Below are 18,333 nucleotides of genomic sequence, written 5' to 3'. Positions count from 1 at the left end.
TAAACATTAAGTTATCCGAGCAATAAACTGAAGAACAACCACTTTGTTAAAACTCACCCATCACCCCCAATCACTGTTTGAACCAAGTTTACCCCTTCCAGTCCCATGTTTTTACAAGCAGGAAGTTTTTAACTAATTGACTCTAAACACATGGCTACAAGGATGAAAACACTCCAAAGCAAGCAGCAACCTCTCATTTTCTCTCTCTGTGTTCCAAATGCCAAAAAGCAATTAAATGTCTAGAATGCAAGGTGGAAAAACATGAGGCCTGAAGGGGCCAGAAACTCAGATGTCAGTTTCTCAGTAATTATCAACAGACCATACACGGGGTAACAGAGAGGAAAGTGGTCCCCACCCCGCACTCGTACAAACACTATGCAAGTCTGGACTGGGGTGACTACCAGAGGAGTGGTAAGTGGGAACACCACCCTGTTTCCCTATCCTATGGTGTCTTTAGATGTTTGGAAACGTTCTCGGAGTCCCCAACAGATAAGGCGTGGAGGCAGCTTCCTCCAGGCTGTCTACCTTACAAATGGCTGAAGAAAACCGTTTTGTTTCAGTGCTAATATTTAAGAATGGTACTGGAAGACTTGATACTGCAGGTATATTTGTGTAAGAAACACCTTGTTTTGCTTTGACGGTTTTGTTTTCTCTTTTTTATACTAGGGATTTGAACTCAAGGCCTCAAGCATGCTAGGCAAGAACTCTAACACTGAGCTACATTTTGGTTTAGAATGGATATTGATGGAAAGTTAGAAAAGAGGAGTCAAGACCTCAAGCATTCTCTAAATGAGGGTTTTTTTTTTTAAAGATTTCATTTATTTTTTAAGTGTGTGTGTGAGAGAGAGACAGACAGACAGACAGACAGACGGAGACAGAGACAGAGAGTCCGTGCTGGTTCCAGAGGAAGCCAGAAGGTGTGGGTCTCTCCTAGAACTGGAGTTACAGACATTTGTGAGCTGCCTGACATGGGTGGGTTCTGGGAATCAAATCTGGATCCTCAGCAGCAGGAACTTTTAACCCCTAAGCCGCCCCTCCAGACCCTACACAGTGAAGTTTTAATAGTCTACTTTCTTGCCATTGACCACAAACAACTGAAAAGTTGAGGCTCAAAGCATGACCCTTCATTCTAGGGGTTCAATAACTGATGTGGGATATTCTCCTGTGTATCTGTTGCTTTTATTGGTCAATGAATAAAACTGTTTGGGCCAATGGGTTAGCAGAGTAAAGCCAGGTGGAAAATCAGAACACAGAGAGAGAGTAGGCAGAGTCAAGTGAGATGCCATGTAGCTGATGAAAGAAGTCAGATACTGGAACCTTACCGGTAGGTCACAGCATCATGGTGATACATGGATTAATAGAATAGTAGAAATAGGTTAATCTAAGATGTAAAAGTTAGCCAATAAGAAGCCTGAGCTAATAAGCCAAACAGTGTTGTAATTAATATAGTTTTTGTATGATTATTCAGGTCTGGGCAGCCAGAAACGAATGAGCAGTCTCCATACAAATAACTTCATCACCCTAGCTGGCTCTTATGCTGTCACTAGAGGTGAATGGGCAGAATCTCGAGCTGGGTGTTGCTCCCACTGAACAGTGTAGGAAGCCAATAAGGCCAGGGTGTCTCCCATCAGGAGCAACAAACTCATAAACACACTGAGGAATGAGGAGGCTGGGATGGACCTAAAACCAGTCGTTGAAGGTGGGACCTAGAAATTAACTTTGTATTGCAGATCACAGTGGAGCGTGGGAATTTTGGGTCAGAACTAGCTCTGTGATTTCAACATATGTCATTTATAGCTAAGGATTGGCCTGGACCTGCTGTATTTGTCTTCAACAATTTAGGAGCCTGGGTTCTACTTAGAAGTTTTACCTCTAAAGCAATCCCAAGCTCTAAGGAGCATATAAATGAAGAAGGTCTAAATAGTTCCTTGAGAAAGTCTTCATTGTTTAAAAGCAGTCTGGGTGCTGGAGAGATGGCTCAGCAGTTAAGAGCAGAGGACCTGGGTTTATTTCCACATCACAGCTCACACCTGTCTATAACACCAGTTCCAGGGCTTCTGACACCCTCCCACAGTTATAAATGCAGGCAAAACACCAATGCACATAAAATAAAAATAAGTTATATTTAAAAATAACAATCTGGAATCCAACATCCTGCATGATTAAAGAAACGATCTTTGGGAGGTCAGATAACTGGGTGTTCAAGACTGGTGGCTGTGATACACTGTGTGTTTGTGTGTGTGTGTTTATGTGCAAATGCACATATATGTATGTGTGTTTGTACCTGTTCTTGTGAGGGATGCATGTATGTGTATGGGTGTGTATACATATATATGTGTATACATGTATGGAGGCCAGAAGTTAACATTAGGTATCTTCCTTGGTCATTCTCCACCTTATTTTTCGAGGTAGGATCTCTCACTGTACTTGGAGGTCATCTATTCAGCTACACGGGCTGGACAGTGAGCTCCAGGGATCATCGTATGTCACAAATGCCACCGACCACACACTTTTTCATGGATACTAGGGGGCTGAAGTCTCGGGTCCTCATGCGTGTGCAGTAGGCACTTTATGGACTGTATCATCTCCCAGCCCGTGAATTTGTTATAAAAAACAAAACAACTCATACAATATCTAAGGCAATATGGCTTTGCACATCATCTGTTCCAAATCAAATGAGACTCACAAAGCCAGTGGTTTTGACCTCACGGATAAGAGCCACCTGTAGATGCATAAACGGAGGGCTAGAGAGGACAGAAGGTCACACTAAGAAGAACCTGGATCTGATACAGAAGCAATGAGCTCACAGGTCTGGGGAACTTCTCCAGCCCCGTGTAGACATTTGCTTCCTCTGGCACTGAGCTATGGGTCTGTGTTTGGAACCCCATGGGCACCAGAGCAGTTCATTTCTTCTCTCCTCTAACTAATCTGGTTTGAGCTTAACAGTATCAGTCAGACTTGTCTGGAAAGGGGACACTAGGTAACACAAAGAAACAGTCAGACAGCCATCAAAGTATTCGAAGAAAATGACCCAAAATGTCAACATCTAGGACAGGCTGAATGGTGACACAATGGCCAATTGTTTTCTTCTTCATATACTTCTCCCAAACTTTCTCAACTTAAAAGACACAAGACAATACATTGATGTGGGATTACCCTCTGTATGTTATGACTACCATCGGTAAAAAAGAAACTGACTTGGGCCTGCACAGAGAATAATAGAGGCAGAGCAGAATAGAGGTAGGTGGGGAAAACTAAACTGAATTCTGGGAGAAGGAAGGCAGTGTCAGAGAGAAGCCATGGAGCTGCCACTGGAGAAAGATACATCGGAACCTTGCTGGTAAGCCATGAGCTTCACGGTAAAATATAAAATAACAGAGATGGGTTAATTCTAGATGTAAGAGCTAGCTAGCAATATGCTTAAGTAATTGGCCAAAAAGTGATTTAATTAATACAGTTTTTGTGTGATATTTCGGGAGTCTGGGCAGTCGGGAAATGAACAAGCGGCCTCCCTACTACAATACATTAAATACAAATTAATTTCAGTGATTCACATAGACTGTACTTTGTCTATTGTAGTTGACTTCCCAACATTCATTTTAACCCAAATCATTGATGTGAACCTTCCAAGTCTGCCTATGCTCCCTGTAAGTGATTGGTGTAGGAGGGGTATGTAACAAACCCTGGTCAAGAAGCCATGTAAGGCGAAGTCTAATGGGAGCAGGGCAACTTCAAAAAATTTCAAGATGTGGGAAATTTTAATATATATTTATATGTACATATATGTGAGACATAAAAATAATTTCATATATATGTATATATGTGTGTATATATGTGTACATACATATATGAGACAATATTGAGGCTAAAGAAAGAAAACATACAAAGAAATACAAAAAACTAGATCCAGAGCCCAGTTATGCCCTGCCCAGAACCCCCGCCTCTACACTTCATCTCCAGAGAAGATGCATTTCTTTCTGAGTTGGCAGTTCTCTTTTGAGTAGCCAGTAACACCCACACTTATACAGCCGCCCAAACACATACATTATATGTGTCTGGTATCTTACGCAAAACCACCCAAGAGCCTCCAGACCACACCCAGCAGGAGCCCTGGCTCTCATGTAAGTAACAGCCACCCAAGAGAAGCTTGTTGAAGAATTATACCCATCCCTTTAGCATCACCACAAAGAAACAGAGAAACATTTCCAATCCAAATAAGACTTTCAAAATGCCTACTTAACATTCCCATCCACGCTTCCAACCCCACCCTCCTAGCTGCTTCAAAGGACAGAAAAACAAAGCATCCCCGAGTAGCTCACATCTTTGATGTAGTTCATCTCTTCTTTCAGCTGATTGGTGGACCAGCCATACACGACCATTTCCTTCTGTTGGTTGGGATCCGATCTGCGCACCACACCGTAGACAACGCCCTGAGGAAGCTTCCTCGTAGGTTCCCCATGGCTTGGTTCTGGAGGCTAGGAAAAGGCAGGAAATGAGAAAAAGAATGTAAGTCTCACAAACACAGCACTAATAATGGATACCCACTTACGATTAAGCAGCCCTGGGTGTGTGAGCAGCAGAAGCAAGAGGGTAGAAGGCCAGCTTGGCATCTCCTGGTCATACTGGACCTGGCATAAGCTGGGGCTGCTTGTCCCCTGGGGAAAACATCAATTGCCCACTTCAATCGATAGAAGTCCTGGTCCACCATCCTCATTCGGAAGAACCTTCATAAACCATTTTTTCCAACGGGACATCCATTTCTAATTCTCACAAAAATGCCAGAGGAAGTTTGTCATGAAACCCTACACCGAGGTGACACTGTTTCTGTCCTGTCTTATGCCAGTTCCTCTGATGGCTTTAACTGCCTCACTAACCTCATGGCCTGAAATGTGGGAAGTTGAGATTGAATGTCATCTAGTAGCGAAACTGTCCTATGACGGCAGAGCTGACCATGCAGCCAAGCTCTGAGGGAAAGAGGTGGGGTTGACACACGATCTGTTGTGTCCCTTGATGAAATATTTCTGGAAAGCCAAGCAGGGGTGGTGTGACTCCAGCCCCAAAGAATCTCCACACTCTGCTTAGCTGGCCTTTAATCCAGCAGTTAAATCCTGAATCATCAGTAAGCTGCAACTCAAAAGGACCATGTCCAAATCTAACACAGTAGGATGAATGAAGGCTTCAGGAAGCAGGAAAAGGAAAAAAGAAGTGTTTTTGTGATCACCAAGAAAATTCCTTCAAATGTGTAATGTTTACAGGCAGTCACCAACACAGAGTTCTTTCCTGTCTTCTTCATAGCTGAGGGCGTTCAAGTTCAAAAGGGCTAAACTGCTGTGTGACCGCACATTCACACCGGGGGTAATCCTGTTGGTGCTAAGATAGTTCCTCGTACTGAGGGTCAGTTAGATGTAGGGAGACGGGGTACGGACCTCCTCAAACATGAAAGGGACAAAGACAAGGACAAGAAAGAAAAAACGGGGGAGAGAAACGGAGTTAGAAACAGAGAATAGGGACAAGGGTTGGTGAAACGGCTCAACCAATAGTTTTGTCACCAAGCCCAATAACCTGAGTTTGATCCTCAGGGTCTACATGGTGGAAGGAAAGAACTAACTCCTATAAGTTTTCTGACCTCCACATGGGCACTGTGGTTCACTAGCTGGCATATAGGTGCTGTGCGCATGCACACACACACACACACACACACACACACACACACACACACACACACACACACTTTGGAGCCTGTCCTGGAACTAGCTCTTGTAGACCAGGCTGGCCTTGAACTCAAAGAGATCCGCCAGCCTCTGCCTCCTGAGTGCTGGGATTAAAGGCATGCACCATCACCACTCAGCAAAAGAAGTAACTTTTAAAATAGAAAGAAAACAAGACCCAGGCTGAGACATCATAGACAAGCGGCTTCTATAGAGCTCTCCCTGGAGTTGACCCAGTATTCAGTCTACACCACACAACTACAACATCAGTCAACTCCCCTACACCACCGACTTTTCTTCCTTCCTTTCTTTCTTCTTTTCTTTCCTTCCTTCCTTCCTTCCTTCCTTCCTTCCTTCCTTCTTCCCTCCCTCCCTCCCTCCCTCCCTTCCTTTCTTTCTTTGTTTTTGAGACAGGGTCTCACTACATAGTCTTAGCTGGACTGGAACTCACTCTGTAGACCAGGTGAACTCACAGAGAACCACCCGATCCTGCCTCCATAGTGCTGGGATTAAAGGTGTACACCACCACACTGGACTCTGTACCAACTTTTCCAATTACCTTTTTGTAGACTTTTACCAAGTTTTCAGAAAATATTTTTGAAATACAAAACTTTAATTTGCATTTTAAATTACTTACTGTCACAAAATAATGACTACTGAAAACACTCAAAGTTTGTAAAATAAAAAATAAAAACCAGTAAGATTCATGACAAATTGTTAATCCCTTTTGAAGAGCGAACAGTGAAACACATTAGAGATGTTGGAGAATAAAAGGGAATCTTCCTTTTTTTTGGTTCTCTGCATTATTTGTGAGCACTTTTACCACAAGGGCTTTTTAAAAAAGGGAACACATCCAATGCCTTCTACTATTCGGTACAAACTGGGACGCGATGTAGCATGAGGATCTGGGACACTGGCGTTCGGCTTCTGGCAACAGCTTGGATATGTGATGTGCCCTAGGCACCAGATCTCATGGGTGCTGCTGCTACCCTTGAAATTGGTTGTCATTCAGTGACTAAGGCTGCTAAATGGCTCAGGTGGAGCGACATGCTGACATTCAGATACCCCCAGTTTGCGAGGAGAAGGAAAAGCTCCAATGAAACTCCCCACAGACCAGGAAACACAAGCTGTTCTTCCAGCCCTGGACCCCACCCAGTTCCTGAAAAACAGGTTGTTGACGACACTGGGCTCTGATGAGACCCACAGCGCAGCAAGGTGCCCAGAGGACTGGTGGCTAGACAGAGGAGCTCACCACCTGGGAGATGAGGACAATGCCAGGACAGGGTCAGGCCTACTATAACAGCACTGAGAAGTCTGAGGCAGGGGGATTGCCCTGAGTTTGAGACTAATTGGGATTGCACAGTGAGTTCAGGTCTATTTGGGCTGCACAGTGAACCACTATCTCAACAAAGAGCAGGATCTGTGTGCATCGAAAGATGCCTAAGATACACTGAGTGAAAAAGAGAAAATTTTACATTCCTGTTTTTTATTTTAAGATTGTGAGTAAAATTTTCTATGTCAAGTGGTGGTGACATACACCTTTAATCCCAGTACTCAGGAGACAGAGGGAGGCAGATCTCTGTGAGTTCGGGGTCAACCTGGTCTACAGAGCAAGTTCTAGGGCAGTCAGGGCTACACAGAGAAATCCTGTCTCAAAAAGCAAAAACAAACAAACAAACAAACAAAAAGAAAATTTCTAAAAAGATACAATCCCAACGTTTGGTGACAATCTCCTCAGTGAGAACAGAATGTCATCTTTCCTTCAGCGTCCTTTAGTCCCATGACCTGTTGTTGTTGTTGAATCATTTTTATGTAAACTTTTTTTTTTTAAAAAAAAAGATGATTTATTTTGGGGGTGGATATGAAGTCCCGCCCCTAGCTGGAGCTATTGGCAGCTGATAACTGCCGAGAGGGCCCGTTTTCTTTAAGGGTGTGACAGCTGGAAGGTCGGCCACACTCCAGGGGACAGCCCCACACCCAAAAATATCTGGGCAGCACAAGCTGGACTAGATTGTTTTTTTAAATAAAGGAGGACATGAAGTTGGGAGATAGTGAAATGGGGGTGGGTAAGGGAGGAGTTGGGGGAGGGGTGAATATGAATACAAACATATAGCATGAAAGTCTCAAAAAGTTAATAAAATGTTAGTTTTAAGAGACGTATTTGTAGTTATCTGTATATGTGTGTGTCTGTGTAGGGGTACACGAACAGGTAAGCACAGGTATGCACAAACCTAAAAGAGGGTGCCAGATGCCCTGAAGCTAGAATTGCAGGCAGTTGTGAACCACCCAATACGGATGTTGGAAACTAAACTCAGGTCCTCTGCAAAAGCAGAACACCTTTTTAACCATTAAGCCATCGCCCCAGCCCTCCTTTATTTCAATTTTCAAAGGAAACAAAAAGTAAAAATTGTTAGAATGTCGTCTAAATAAAAGACCTCCAAAAAAGGGCTTGGTCACAGGGCTCTACTGAGAAGCAGGGCTGGGGGCATGATGTTCCTTAGGGGATAACACTGGACCACGCAGGGAAAGGCTGCACATGAAAAATGAAAAGGAGGATAATGTTTGCCGCACAGTGATTTTTATGATGCTAAAGGAAACTCTTATTTCCTTGAGCCCTCACATCCCTACTGTGTAAATGTTACTGGTTCATCCAGGGTGAGCACTGAGGTTCCTGCCTCTGTCTTTCGGCATCCCAGAGTTTAAAGGGGCAGGGAAGCCAGGAGCCCAGCCCTCAAGGGCCAGAACCATTTGGAAGAGGAAGGCCAGAGTTGGGGGCTCCTCTCCACTCCCCATCCTCACCTACCCCATTCTTCTACCAACTCCTCTTGCCTCAGGCCGCTCACAGGGCCCTTCCCTCTGCCACACTGCTAGACAGACATGTCTCTTCCTCCAGAGTGACTTCCTTAACCCTCCAGAAGTTAAGCTCCTCGTGCCCATTCTCCCCATGACCGCAGCCATGCCTAGGTGACTCTGGGTGTCCTTCGGATCAGAGGCCTGCTCCCCAGGCAGCCACGGGTCCAGGCCTCATCTGTCTTCTTTCCCACACTAACTGCAGCAGCCAACAGTGATGGACACATTGTGACTCTCGGCAAATATTTGCTGATTGAATAGGAGCTTTAAAAGCCAGAAGGGCCTCTGGGGAATCACCTCGAATATGCAAATAGAGTCCAGCTGACGGGAGCAACCTTGGTCCCTCCTAGAGCAAGGGACAGACAGCAGTCCAGAGCCTCAGCCACAACATGAAACAACATCCAACCCTGAGAAGTACCAACAACACCGTGTTTGGAAAATACCAACATGCTTGAGGTCAAATGCTAGAGAACACACAAGGACCTAAGAGCTAACATGTTTGCAAATGTTTAAAGGCCATTTCTTTTCTCCTCCTAAAATAGCCCTAAAACGAATATTACTTTTAAGCATGATGAAAATTATTGTGCTAATACTAAAAAGTAATGTTTACCTTTGAGAGAAGCATGCTAAAATATTTATGACATACTTATTTATTTATGCAGGTGAAGGAAGTGGACAGGATGTAGACGAGGCAGGACTGGCCATGGGTGGAGGGCTAGTGAGGCTGAGTCCAAGGCTAGCAGCTTCTTCCACATCTCAGCTTCCTCTGGTATAAGTTTCAATTGCTCCATAGTTAAAAGATCTTTTTAAAGCTTTAGAATGATGCTTTATATCTTTTTTTTAAAAAAAGTTTTAAATTACATTCAGAGGCTGGCAAGATGGTTGGTTCAGCTGGGAAAGGTGCGTGCTACCTCGCCTGAAACCCCAAGTTCTATCCCTGGAATCCCCATGGCAGAAGGAAATAACTGACTCCTGCAACTTGTCCTCTGACCTCTGCGCGTGCGTCATCTCACACAGAGGGAGAAAGACAGACAGACAAAGACAAACAGAATAAAATAGATATAGAAAACAAAAACATGTCTAAAATATTTTAAGGGCTGGAGAGATGGCTCGGTGGTTAAGAGCATGTGATGCTCTTTCAGAGGACCCTAGTTTGGTTACCAGCATCCACCCTTGTTGGGCAGTTCACAACCACGTGTAACTCCAGCTCCAGGAAATCTGATGCCCTCTTCTGATTCCAAAAGAACCTGCATCCACATGAACACACACACCTTAAAAATAACAAATCTTTAAAAAATTATGAATATGTCGGACCTATTGTGAATATGCTAGGTCTGAAACAACACCAGGCAAAAGCGCCTTGAAAACTAAAGCCCTTTAAGTGTTGGGATGAAAAGAAAGTTCCTGCCATAGAAAGGAGCAGAGACAATTCACCAAATTGGCTTTCCATAAACCCCACATAAAATGCACCAGGATTAAGAGCAGGTGCACACAGTAACACACAGACTGCGATTGGTGATTTCCCATGAGCACTCACAGCTCAGAATTTACCTCGGGCACTAGCTGCAGCTGTTTTCCCTGGGCTGGAAAAGGAAGAGGAGCCACATCTTAAACATGTGATCTGACAGCACAATAAACTCCACGAAGGCAGGGAGTGTATCTATTACTCTCACGGCTGTAACTCCACACCCAGAATAGACACTCAATAAATACGGGAGGAGTGAATGCATGTTCATGTGTGTGTTCCATGTTGGTAGGTGTGCATGTGGGTGCATGCCAGTATGCATATGAAAGTATATATGTGCGTGTGCACATGTAGGGGTCACAGGTTGACCTCAGGTGTCAACCTCAGCAATACCGTTCACCTCCTTTGAGACACTGTTCTGGCATTGTGTTGTATGAGTGTATAGAGTTCCACCGCTGAAGAAGTTTTGGAGAGGGGTGAACTCTGTGTTCTAGAAGAGGAACCGGGGTCCCCTTGTGAGGGCTTGAGACGGGAGCACTGCAGAGATTGGTGAAGGCCCAGGAGCAGAACCTCAGGCCTCTTGTTGAGAGGCAGAGACAGGCCCTGCGCACTGTCATAGAGGCAGCCCAGCCCCAGCTGCAGCCATGAATCATGGCCGCACACCCGCTCACTTGGCAACAGTCAGGATGTTGTATAAACAGGTTCTCCAAGGACAAGAACCAGCAGGCTTGTTCATCTAAGCTTTTGAAGGAAAGGGGCTATAAAATCTGCCGGTGGGGGTTTCCTCCTCTGACACACTGCTGGCTCCGGGAGTCCTGGACTCTGTACCCGTATGCACACAGCCAGTCTCGCTCACTTAGCTTCTCCGAGTCTCAAAACAGAGTAATTAAAGGTCACTGAAGGACACATAATGTCCTTCCTGCTGTGTGTTAGTAGCTTCTCATAGCAGAGTCTCTTCTAGCTGCTCTATTAATATATGCACATAATGAAGATTTTGCTCATGATGAAGATCACAGAGCCAGCGCCAACCAGATCCAAGACTATGAAGCCACATTCTGGTTCAGTGTGATGCATCTGTCATAGCTAATATTGGTCTCCTCTCTCTCACACACACTCTCTCCCCCCTCCTTCCCCTCTCTCCTTTCTTTCCCTCTCCTTTTCTATCCGTGTGTGTGTGTGTGTGTGTGTGTGTACTCACAGGATTACAGGGCATACAGATTTGGGCAAGAAAATGGATACAGAACTTCAGAGAGTTACAGAGTTTTTTGAAAATGAAAGGATAACAGTATCTAATTTCAAAATGATCTATAAATTTTATTCCTAAAGTTTAACCCTCTTTATAGACATCCCACATTTCCAATTCTTCTCCATGAAATCTGTGATGATAAGAAATCATTGCTCCTTCTTCCATTATTATGTTTAATAAAAAAATTAAAAAGCCAGGGGCAGTGGCAGACACCTGTAATCCCAGTCCTTGGAAGGTAGAGGCAAGAGGATCAGTAGTTCAAAGACAGCCTCAGCTACATGAGACAAACAAGCAAACAAACAAAAAGTAAAAAGAAAACAAAAAGCTAATTTATCTGAGTTGCTCAAACAATTTAAAGAACTTTCTATGATGAACCATGTCACTCCCCAATAAAAAATATGCTGGAGTCTTAACTGCTAGTCACTTAAAATCTGACCTTACTTAGAGACAGGATCAACTTAAAATACGGTTGTTAAGACTGGGATCTACACCATGGTCACCAGCATCCTTACAGAAAAAGGGTATTTGGACAGACGCGAACACAGGGGCTGCTCCATCTGTGGACAGCAATTACATAGCCACAAGACAAGGACTAACAAGAGCCTCAGTACCTCCAGAGAGAATGTGGCCCTGCATCCATTCCAGGCTTCTAGTCCTCAGAACTATGCAATAATAAAATTCTATTTTTCAGCCCATGTAGTCTACAGTGTTGTTATGGCAACTTATGAAACTGATCATCACAGTCACTAAACACCTACTGTGTGCAGAGAGTAAGGCTCTGTAGAGACGGAATAGAGTCAATGCCTTTGGTTCTGTGTGTTTCTATGCTAACTCAATGTCATTTTCACATTCAAATGTTTACAGAAACGTGTATCCGTTCTTATGGACATTTCTTTGCTAAGAACACTACAGGTAAAGCAATAAAGCCAGTCTGGAACCTGGAGCTTGAAGGAGGGGCAATCATGGATGCACAGGATAGACAGGCAGGGTCTCAATGGAAAAGCAAGCCATTGTTGAGCCTGGAGGGGCAGGTTGTCTGAGTAGAGACTCGTTTACTCTTTTTAGAAAGTTTATTATTTTTAATTATGCACATGTCTGTGTGTAGGTATAAACATGGATGTACAAAGGATGCCAGAGATGTTGGGCATCCCCAGCTGTAATTGCAGGCAGTTATGAGCTGTCCGTCTCAGGTGTTGGGAACTGAACTCGGGTCCTCTGCAAGAAAGGTTTGTGTTCTTAACCACTGACCGTCTCTCCAGCCCTGGCTCATTTACTTTATAGTAAGGCTGGGGCTGAATATCTCAGTAGCTATTTGAGGAAGAAGGTTCTAGGGAAAAACTGATATCAGAGTCTAAAAGTGAATGAATTGTTCTCTGGAGAAATGAGGGGTGAGGGACAAAGGGATTCTGTTAAAGATAGGAATAGTTCAACCCCAGGGAAGGATGGGGCTCTCTCCCAACACCTCTCCTCCTCCACTAACCATTCTATTTATTCCCTATAATATCCTTATGTCTATTCCCTATAATATCCCCAGATCCAGGCCCAAGACTGACCCTACCAGGTTCCCTAGAAGTGCATGAGCCAGACTAGCTCTGGAAGAAATACACTCAGTGAATGAGCCTAAGAAAAAAACCCATTCTCACCAGGAATCAGGGTATGGGACTGTCATGTGTATAGCTCACAGCCAGAATGTCTTCTAAATGTGTGTGCCCATGTTCCATTCAAGGTTCCAATGTTGCCTAAAACTTTTTTAAATGTGGAAATAGTAATAAGAGTAATAGTAGCAACACACCAATCAACTCTCATCGCTCTGGTGGGCAGAAAAAAAAAATCACAAACCAGCATGGCTTTCATCAGGAGAGGATGCAGAAACCACAGCTGGTTATGCCATCTCCAAACCAGGCAAGAGTGAGTTCTCTACGGTTGGGTCTTTGCAGACCAAGGAGGTGGAGGCAGGTAGGTCTTGCAAAGAGGGAACGTGGGGGTCAGAGGACTCTGAAGAGGAAAATGTGGACCAGGTAATGGTAGAGTGATGCTCAGATCAATGAGAAGAGTAGCATGACATCAGCAAGGATGCAGAAGGAGAAGCCCAAGAGGAAAAAGAAAGACAAGACAGTGCTTCATGGATGGGAATGATTGATTCCACGACAGCTAAAGGGAGAGATGCTGAGGCCAAGGCTAAGTCCATTGGGTTTGACCTTCAAAAGACAAAGGTGGTATTAAGTCACTCCACCTTATAGGCCAGATATATAGTGGTGGTGGGGGGGGGCACCTTTCCCATACTAGTTTACTTTTTAAATGTGTATATATGGGGGATGGAGGGGCATGTGCCTATGTGTACAGAGGCCAGAAAATGGCCTCATGTGTCACCCTCAAGAACATTGTCTACTACCTTTGAGAAGTTTTCTCATGGACCTGGAGCTCACCAACTAGGCTGGACTGGCTGGCCAGCAAGCTCCAGTGACCCACACATCTCTGTCTCCCCAGGGCTGTGATTGCAAGTGCCCATCTCCATGCAGAGCACTTTTCATTGAGTGCTGAGCTTTAAGCTCAGGTCCTCATGTGTGTGACGCAAGAGCTTTACAGCCTGAACTTTCTCCCCAGCTCTGCTCAGCTCATTTGCTCTTTGAGACTGGACATCACCACACCTGCTTACAGAAGAAACTAGTGTGTGTTTTCCAGACCTGGTGGCCAGGAGAAAAATTCTCAAGAGAAAGACTGAGTCTCAGGCAGGTGAACATCTGCTTTAGAGTTAGGAACACTCCACAATACACCCCATGATTCCATGTCTCTGGCACAGTGCTGACTACTGAACTTGCCTTGAGCATCCTCCCAACACATCTCCATGAAACAGGACAAAATGTGCCCTTTCAAGCCTTCTGAGCTGTGAAGCATTCCTCTCTGTGATGAACAGAGAACAGCTAGAAGAATAGCCAGCAGGCAGCGGGTTTATGTAGAGTTATGCCCCCTGGCAGCATCTGCTATGGCAGTGCAATGACTAAGGCCCAGCTGCCCGCAGCCAGCTGCAGCTCTAATGCTCTGGAAATCCTCGGTGAAGTTTCACTTGATTAGAAGTCAATCAGGCCATTTGACATCTTCAGACTTCCATGTCCCATCTAACCGCAATCCCTGGTTTAGGAAAACCAGGGATTCCCCTTCAAAGGAACCAAAGTCATTTAAGCCTGGGAAGATCACCCAGAATGTTGGGTACCTTGCAATTTTGTGGCTTCCAGGTAGGAGCAGACACACTGCAACCACATCAGAAGAAGTGGCTCCTCCAGGGAAGCCTTGTTGGTATGTGAACCCTGTTCCCAGTGAGTCAAGTCCAGAAATCCAGTGTCAAAGTCACTGTCTGCCCAGTGAGCACCAGGATATCTGAGTGCTGCCACCACCCAAGTCCTGGGGAACTAGCCAGCCTCACCCTCCCCTCTACTCCAGTTCTCCTGCAGTGAGTCACCAGATTGCTACAGATGAACACTTCATATCTCACACCCGGTGCCCCAGTGGGCCAGAGGCATCAGGGTGCACAGCTCCCGAGGTTCTCAGAACCTGGCTGTTCCTAAGTACCTGCAGTGGGCTATCTGAGGGCATAAGGAGAAAGGTGACCCTGCTTTGCTATAAATATATGAAGGCTCAGTGTGTGTGTGTGTGTGTGTGTGTGTGTGTGTGCGTGCGTGCGTGTGTGTGTGTGTGTGTGTGCGTGTGTGTGTGCGTGCGTGTGTGTGTGCGTGTGTGTGTGTGTGTGTGCGTGTGTGTGTGTGTGCGTGCGTGTGTGTGTGTGCGTGTGTGTGTGTGCGTGTGTGTGTGTGCGTGTGTGTGTGTGCGCGCGTGCGTGCATGTGTGTGTGTGTGCGTGCATGTGTGTGTGTGTGTGCGTGCATGTGTGTGTGTGTGCGTGCGTGTGTGTGTGTGTGTGCGTGCGTGCGTGTGTGTGTGTGCGTGTGTGTGTGTGCGTGCGTGCGTGCGCGTGTGTGTGTGTGCGTGCGTGCGTGCGTGCGTGTGTGTGTGTGTGTGTGTGTGTGTTAATTTGAAGAAGAAATTAAGAAAGTCGCAAATGATATTCTTGGAAAGGTTAATGTTGAGGTTTTTGAACCATTTCATCTTCGTAACTTTCTCCTTATAAGTCCCATTTGTCAAGTGAGCCCGTCATTGCTCCTAACAGTAAGATTTGTGAAGGCTGGGACTCCTCTAATCCTTTCAGTGATGCCACTTGGCCTGGGGGAATCTGAGTAAGTATATCCCAGAAAAAAAGAAAAAAAAAAGGCAAATAAATCCAAAAGCCTGTACTTAGCCTCAGGGTGGATGACAGATCTTAGTTTGGGGACCAGACTTAGATTTTTCACTCTGATTACTAAGGCGGTTGGAAATGACACCACTGAAGGAGTGATGTGCCCTTTCCCGGTCCAACAACTTCTATCACTTTTATGTGACTTAATTTGGAAGCAGGATCATTCCTTTGTATGTCTTCCACCTTTATTGATAAAATCTTCCAGCAAGGGCCATTTCTCTTCAAGTCTAGAGCTGTTCTGTGGCTTCTCAATTGTATAGGATCTGGCTTCTTTTTGTCATTTATCACTTCCTTTAACTTTTGAAATATTTATTTATTGTATTGTGGGTTTGCACACATTCTAGCTTACATGTGGAAGGAAAAGGACAGCTTGGAAGAATCAGATGTCTCTTTCTACCATGTTTGATCGAGGGATCAAACTCAGGTTGTCAGGCTTAGTGACAGATGTCTTTACCAGCCGAGCCATCTCTCCAATCCCCTCCACTCCCCACCCCCACGAGCCTCTTGGAAAAGAGAGCTCTCTGCTGACTGCTCTGAGTATAAATGTCGTTTTCATCTAATTGTAATCATTATGGAGTTGCAATTATCATGGTGAAATACAGAGTGGATATATTCTGCCATGGCCTTTTTCTCCCCAAATAGGTGGTTTCCCATTGAATGAGTATCTGTCATAAAAATATTCCTTTGAGTTCTAGTGCAATTTACAGCAATCTGCACGCGCTTTCAGAGAAAATGATGCCATCAATGTCTTTAGCAACTTGCATAAAGCTATTTTTAATTTTCATTTTAACTTTTGATACTTTTCCCCTCCATAAATAAAAGTAATACCTGATGCTTACTAATTCGGAAAGCATTCTTCAAGACAAAAGATGGGCAGGCATACAACTCCACAAACTAACTCTACAGCTAAGCATTCGAACTCTTTCCAGGGGAGCGTTTGGTTCTTCTATGAGAACAACCACTCCGGGGCACCTTCCCTGACTGTAGCTTCCAGAAACATCTCATTCCCTCTGACTCTACCACATACATGGACACAGCCACTATGGCCCTGGTCCCATCACCCACTCTGGACCGGCCTTCTTCCTCAAACTTTCCCAGATGCCATCAGCTCTAAAAGGGACAGAGAGAGTGAGGACAAAAAGGGAAGAAGGGGATGCTCCCCAACAAGTGGGCCCCATTCAATCCTGGTAATCACAAGCGTCTAGTAGCTAAAGCCTCACTGCCCTGTTCTTACACTGTTATGAGCTTCAGCTAACACCAATTATCAACTTGACAGGATCTAGAACTGCCTAGGATATCAAGTACTAGGTATTTCTGTGAGGGAGTCTCTAGATTGGGTAAACTGAGGTAGGAATTCCCATCCTGACTGTGTGGGCACTGTCCCATGGGCTAAGTTAAAAGGGAGGAGCAAACTAAGGGCCACTCCATCTCTCCCTGCTTCCTGACTGCAGATGCACTGTGAGTGACCAGATGCCTCAGGTCTCTGCCACCATGCCTCCACACCATGATGTATCCTTGAACCCTTAGCCCAGTGCAAACGCTTCCTTCCTCAAGCTGTATCTGTCACAGTTCGCCACAGCAATGAAAGAAACGCAATGAATACAGCTACCAAGCATTTCCTTTGCTGAGTGTTCATAGCCTTGGGGAAGCCGAAAGAACTCTTCAATCACATTTCATACGCAGAAAAATGAAATCCATTCACTCACTATTATAGGGCTCATATTCCAAATTCAGCAAGTATATCAACATGTTTGTTACAAGGTTTTTGGCCCAGGATCTAACCAAGGTCCGCTCTGTCTAACTTCCCAACAACAAAAGCTCATCTTGTTTTTAATACCATCAAATTCATGGAGAGGGAGTCAGGCCAGTCATTCTATAGAAGGGACTGCATTTTGGAGCCTTCTGTTTCCTTATTATTAATTCAGTTACACAATTCAGTTTGGATATTACACAGGTCTTGCGTGTACTTCTTAACCACATCACTTTGGAAGTCCTCTGAGGGTTGTCATCTGCTCATAGTGCTGGGTTGGGTCCCCGGTTGAAATTTTACTCAACTGTAAGGTCCACGGCTCCTTTACAAGCCACACTTTACATGTGACTCTCCTACTCGGTGACAATGTGCAACTAACTAGTTTCTTAGCCACTGATGAGCCTATCTGGAAATTCTAAAACAAATTTTCTAAATTAGTGTTCTAGAACAAGCTCCCCCTTCCCTTCCCTCTATGCCTCTCGGGTTATCACTAGTGTTGGAAGTTTTATTATTATTCAATATATCATAATCCATGGTAGGCTGAGTGTCCTTTATCTCAAAATGCTTAGGACCAGAAGAGCCACAGATGTTGGAGTTGTTTATACTTGGTTGGGGATATTTGTACAGATGTTACCAGTTAGGCATGTCTATCCACCAAAATTCAAAATCCAAAATGTTCCAAAATCCAACTCATTATGAGGCTCATTGTTGGGGATATTTAGCTGGCACACACCTTTAATCCTAGCACTTGGGAGGCAGAAGCAGATGGATCTCTGTGAGTTTGTAGCCAGCCTGGTCTACAGAGTAAGTCTGAGGATAGTCAGGGTTGTTATACAGAGAAACCCAGTCTCAAAGAAAAAGAAAAACAGGGGAAAATAGGGCTATTTAATTTGTACTGATCTTAATCGTTTTGGTCTTGAACACCAAACAATTTAACCAGAAAGAGTTATCAGGGTTGGAGAGAAGGCTCAGGGGTTAAAAGCAACTTTTGCTCTTCCAGACGACCAGGTTAGATTCCCAACACCTA

General features: G+C 44.7%; 1 protein-coding gene across 2 annotated transcripts in view; it reads right to left on the bottom strand.

The window, feature by feature from the left end:
• The window catches only part of Myzap (myocardial zonula adherens protein), an 89,200-nt gene that overhangs the window by 55,640 nt on the left and 15,227 nt on the right, over positions 1–18,333 (bottom strand). For both annotated transcript variants that reach the window (XM_075965311.1, XM_075965313.1), the window contains exon 3: positions 4,320–4,475. In XM_075965311.1, the coding sequence (XP_075821426.1) occupies positions 4,320–4,475 (156 nt within the window). The remainder of the gene's footprint in view (positions 1–4,319; positions 4,476–18,333) is intronic.

The sequence above is a fragment of the Microtus pennsylvanicus genome, chromosome 3 (genome assembly GCF_037038515.1).
Source record: "Microtus pennsylvanicus isolate mMicPen1 chromosome 3, mMicPen1.hap1, whole genome shotgun sequence".
Classification (NCBI taxonomy): domain Eukaryota; kingdom Metazoa; phylum Chordata; class Mammalia; order Rodentia; family Cricetidae; genus Microtus; species Microtus pennsylvanicus.
The sequence above is the reverse complement of the archived record's forward strand: the minus strand, read 5'-3'. Positions and strand labels throughout refer to the sequence as shown.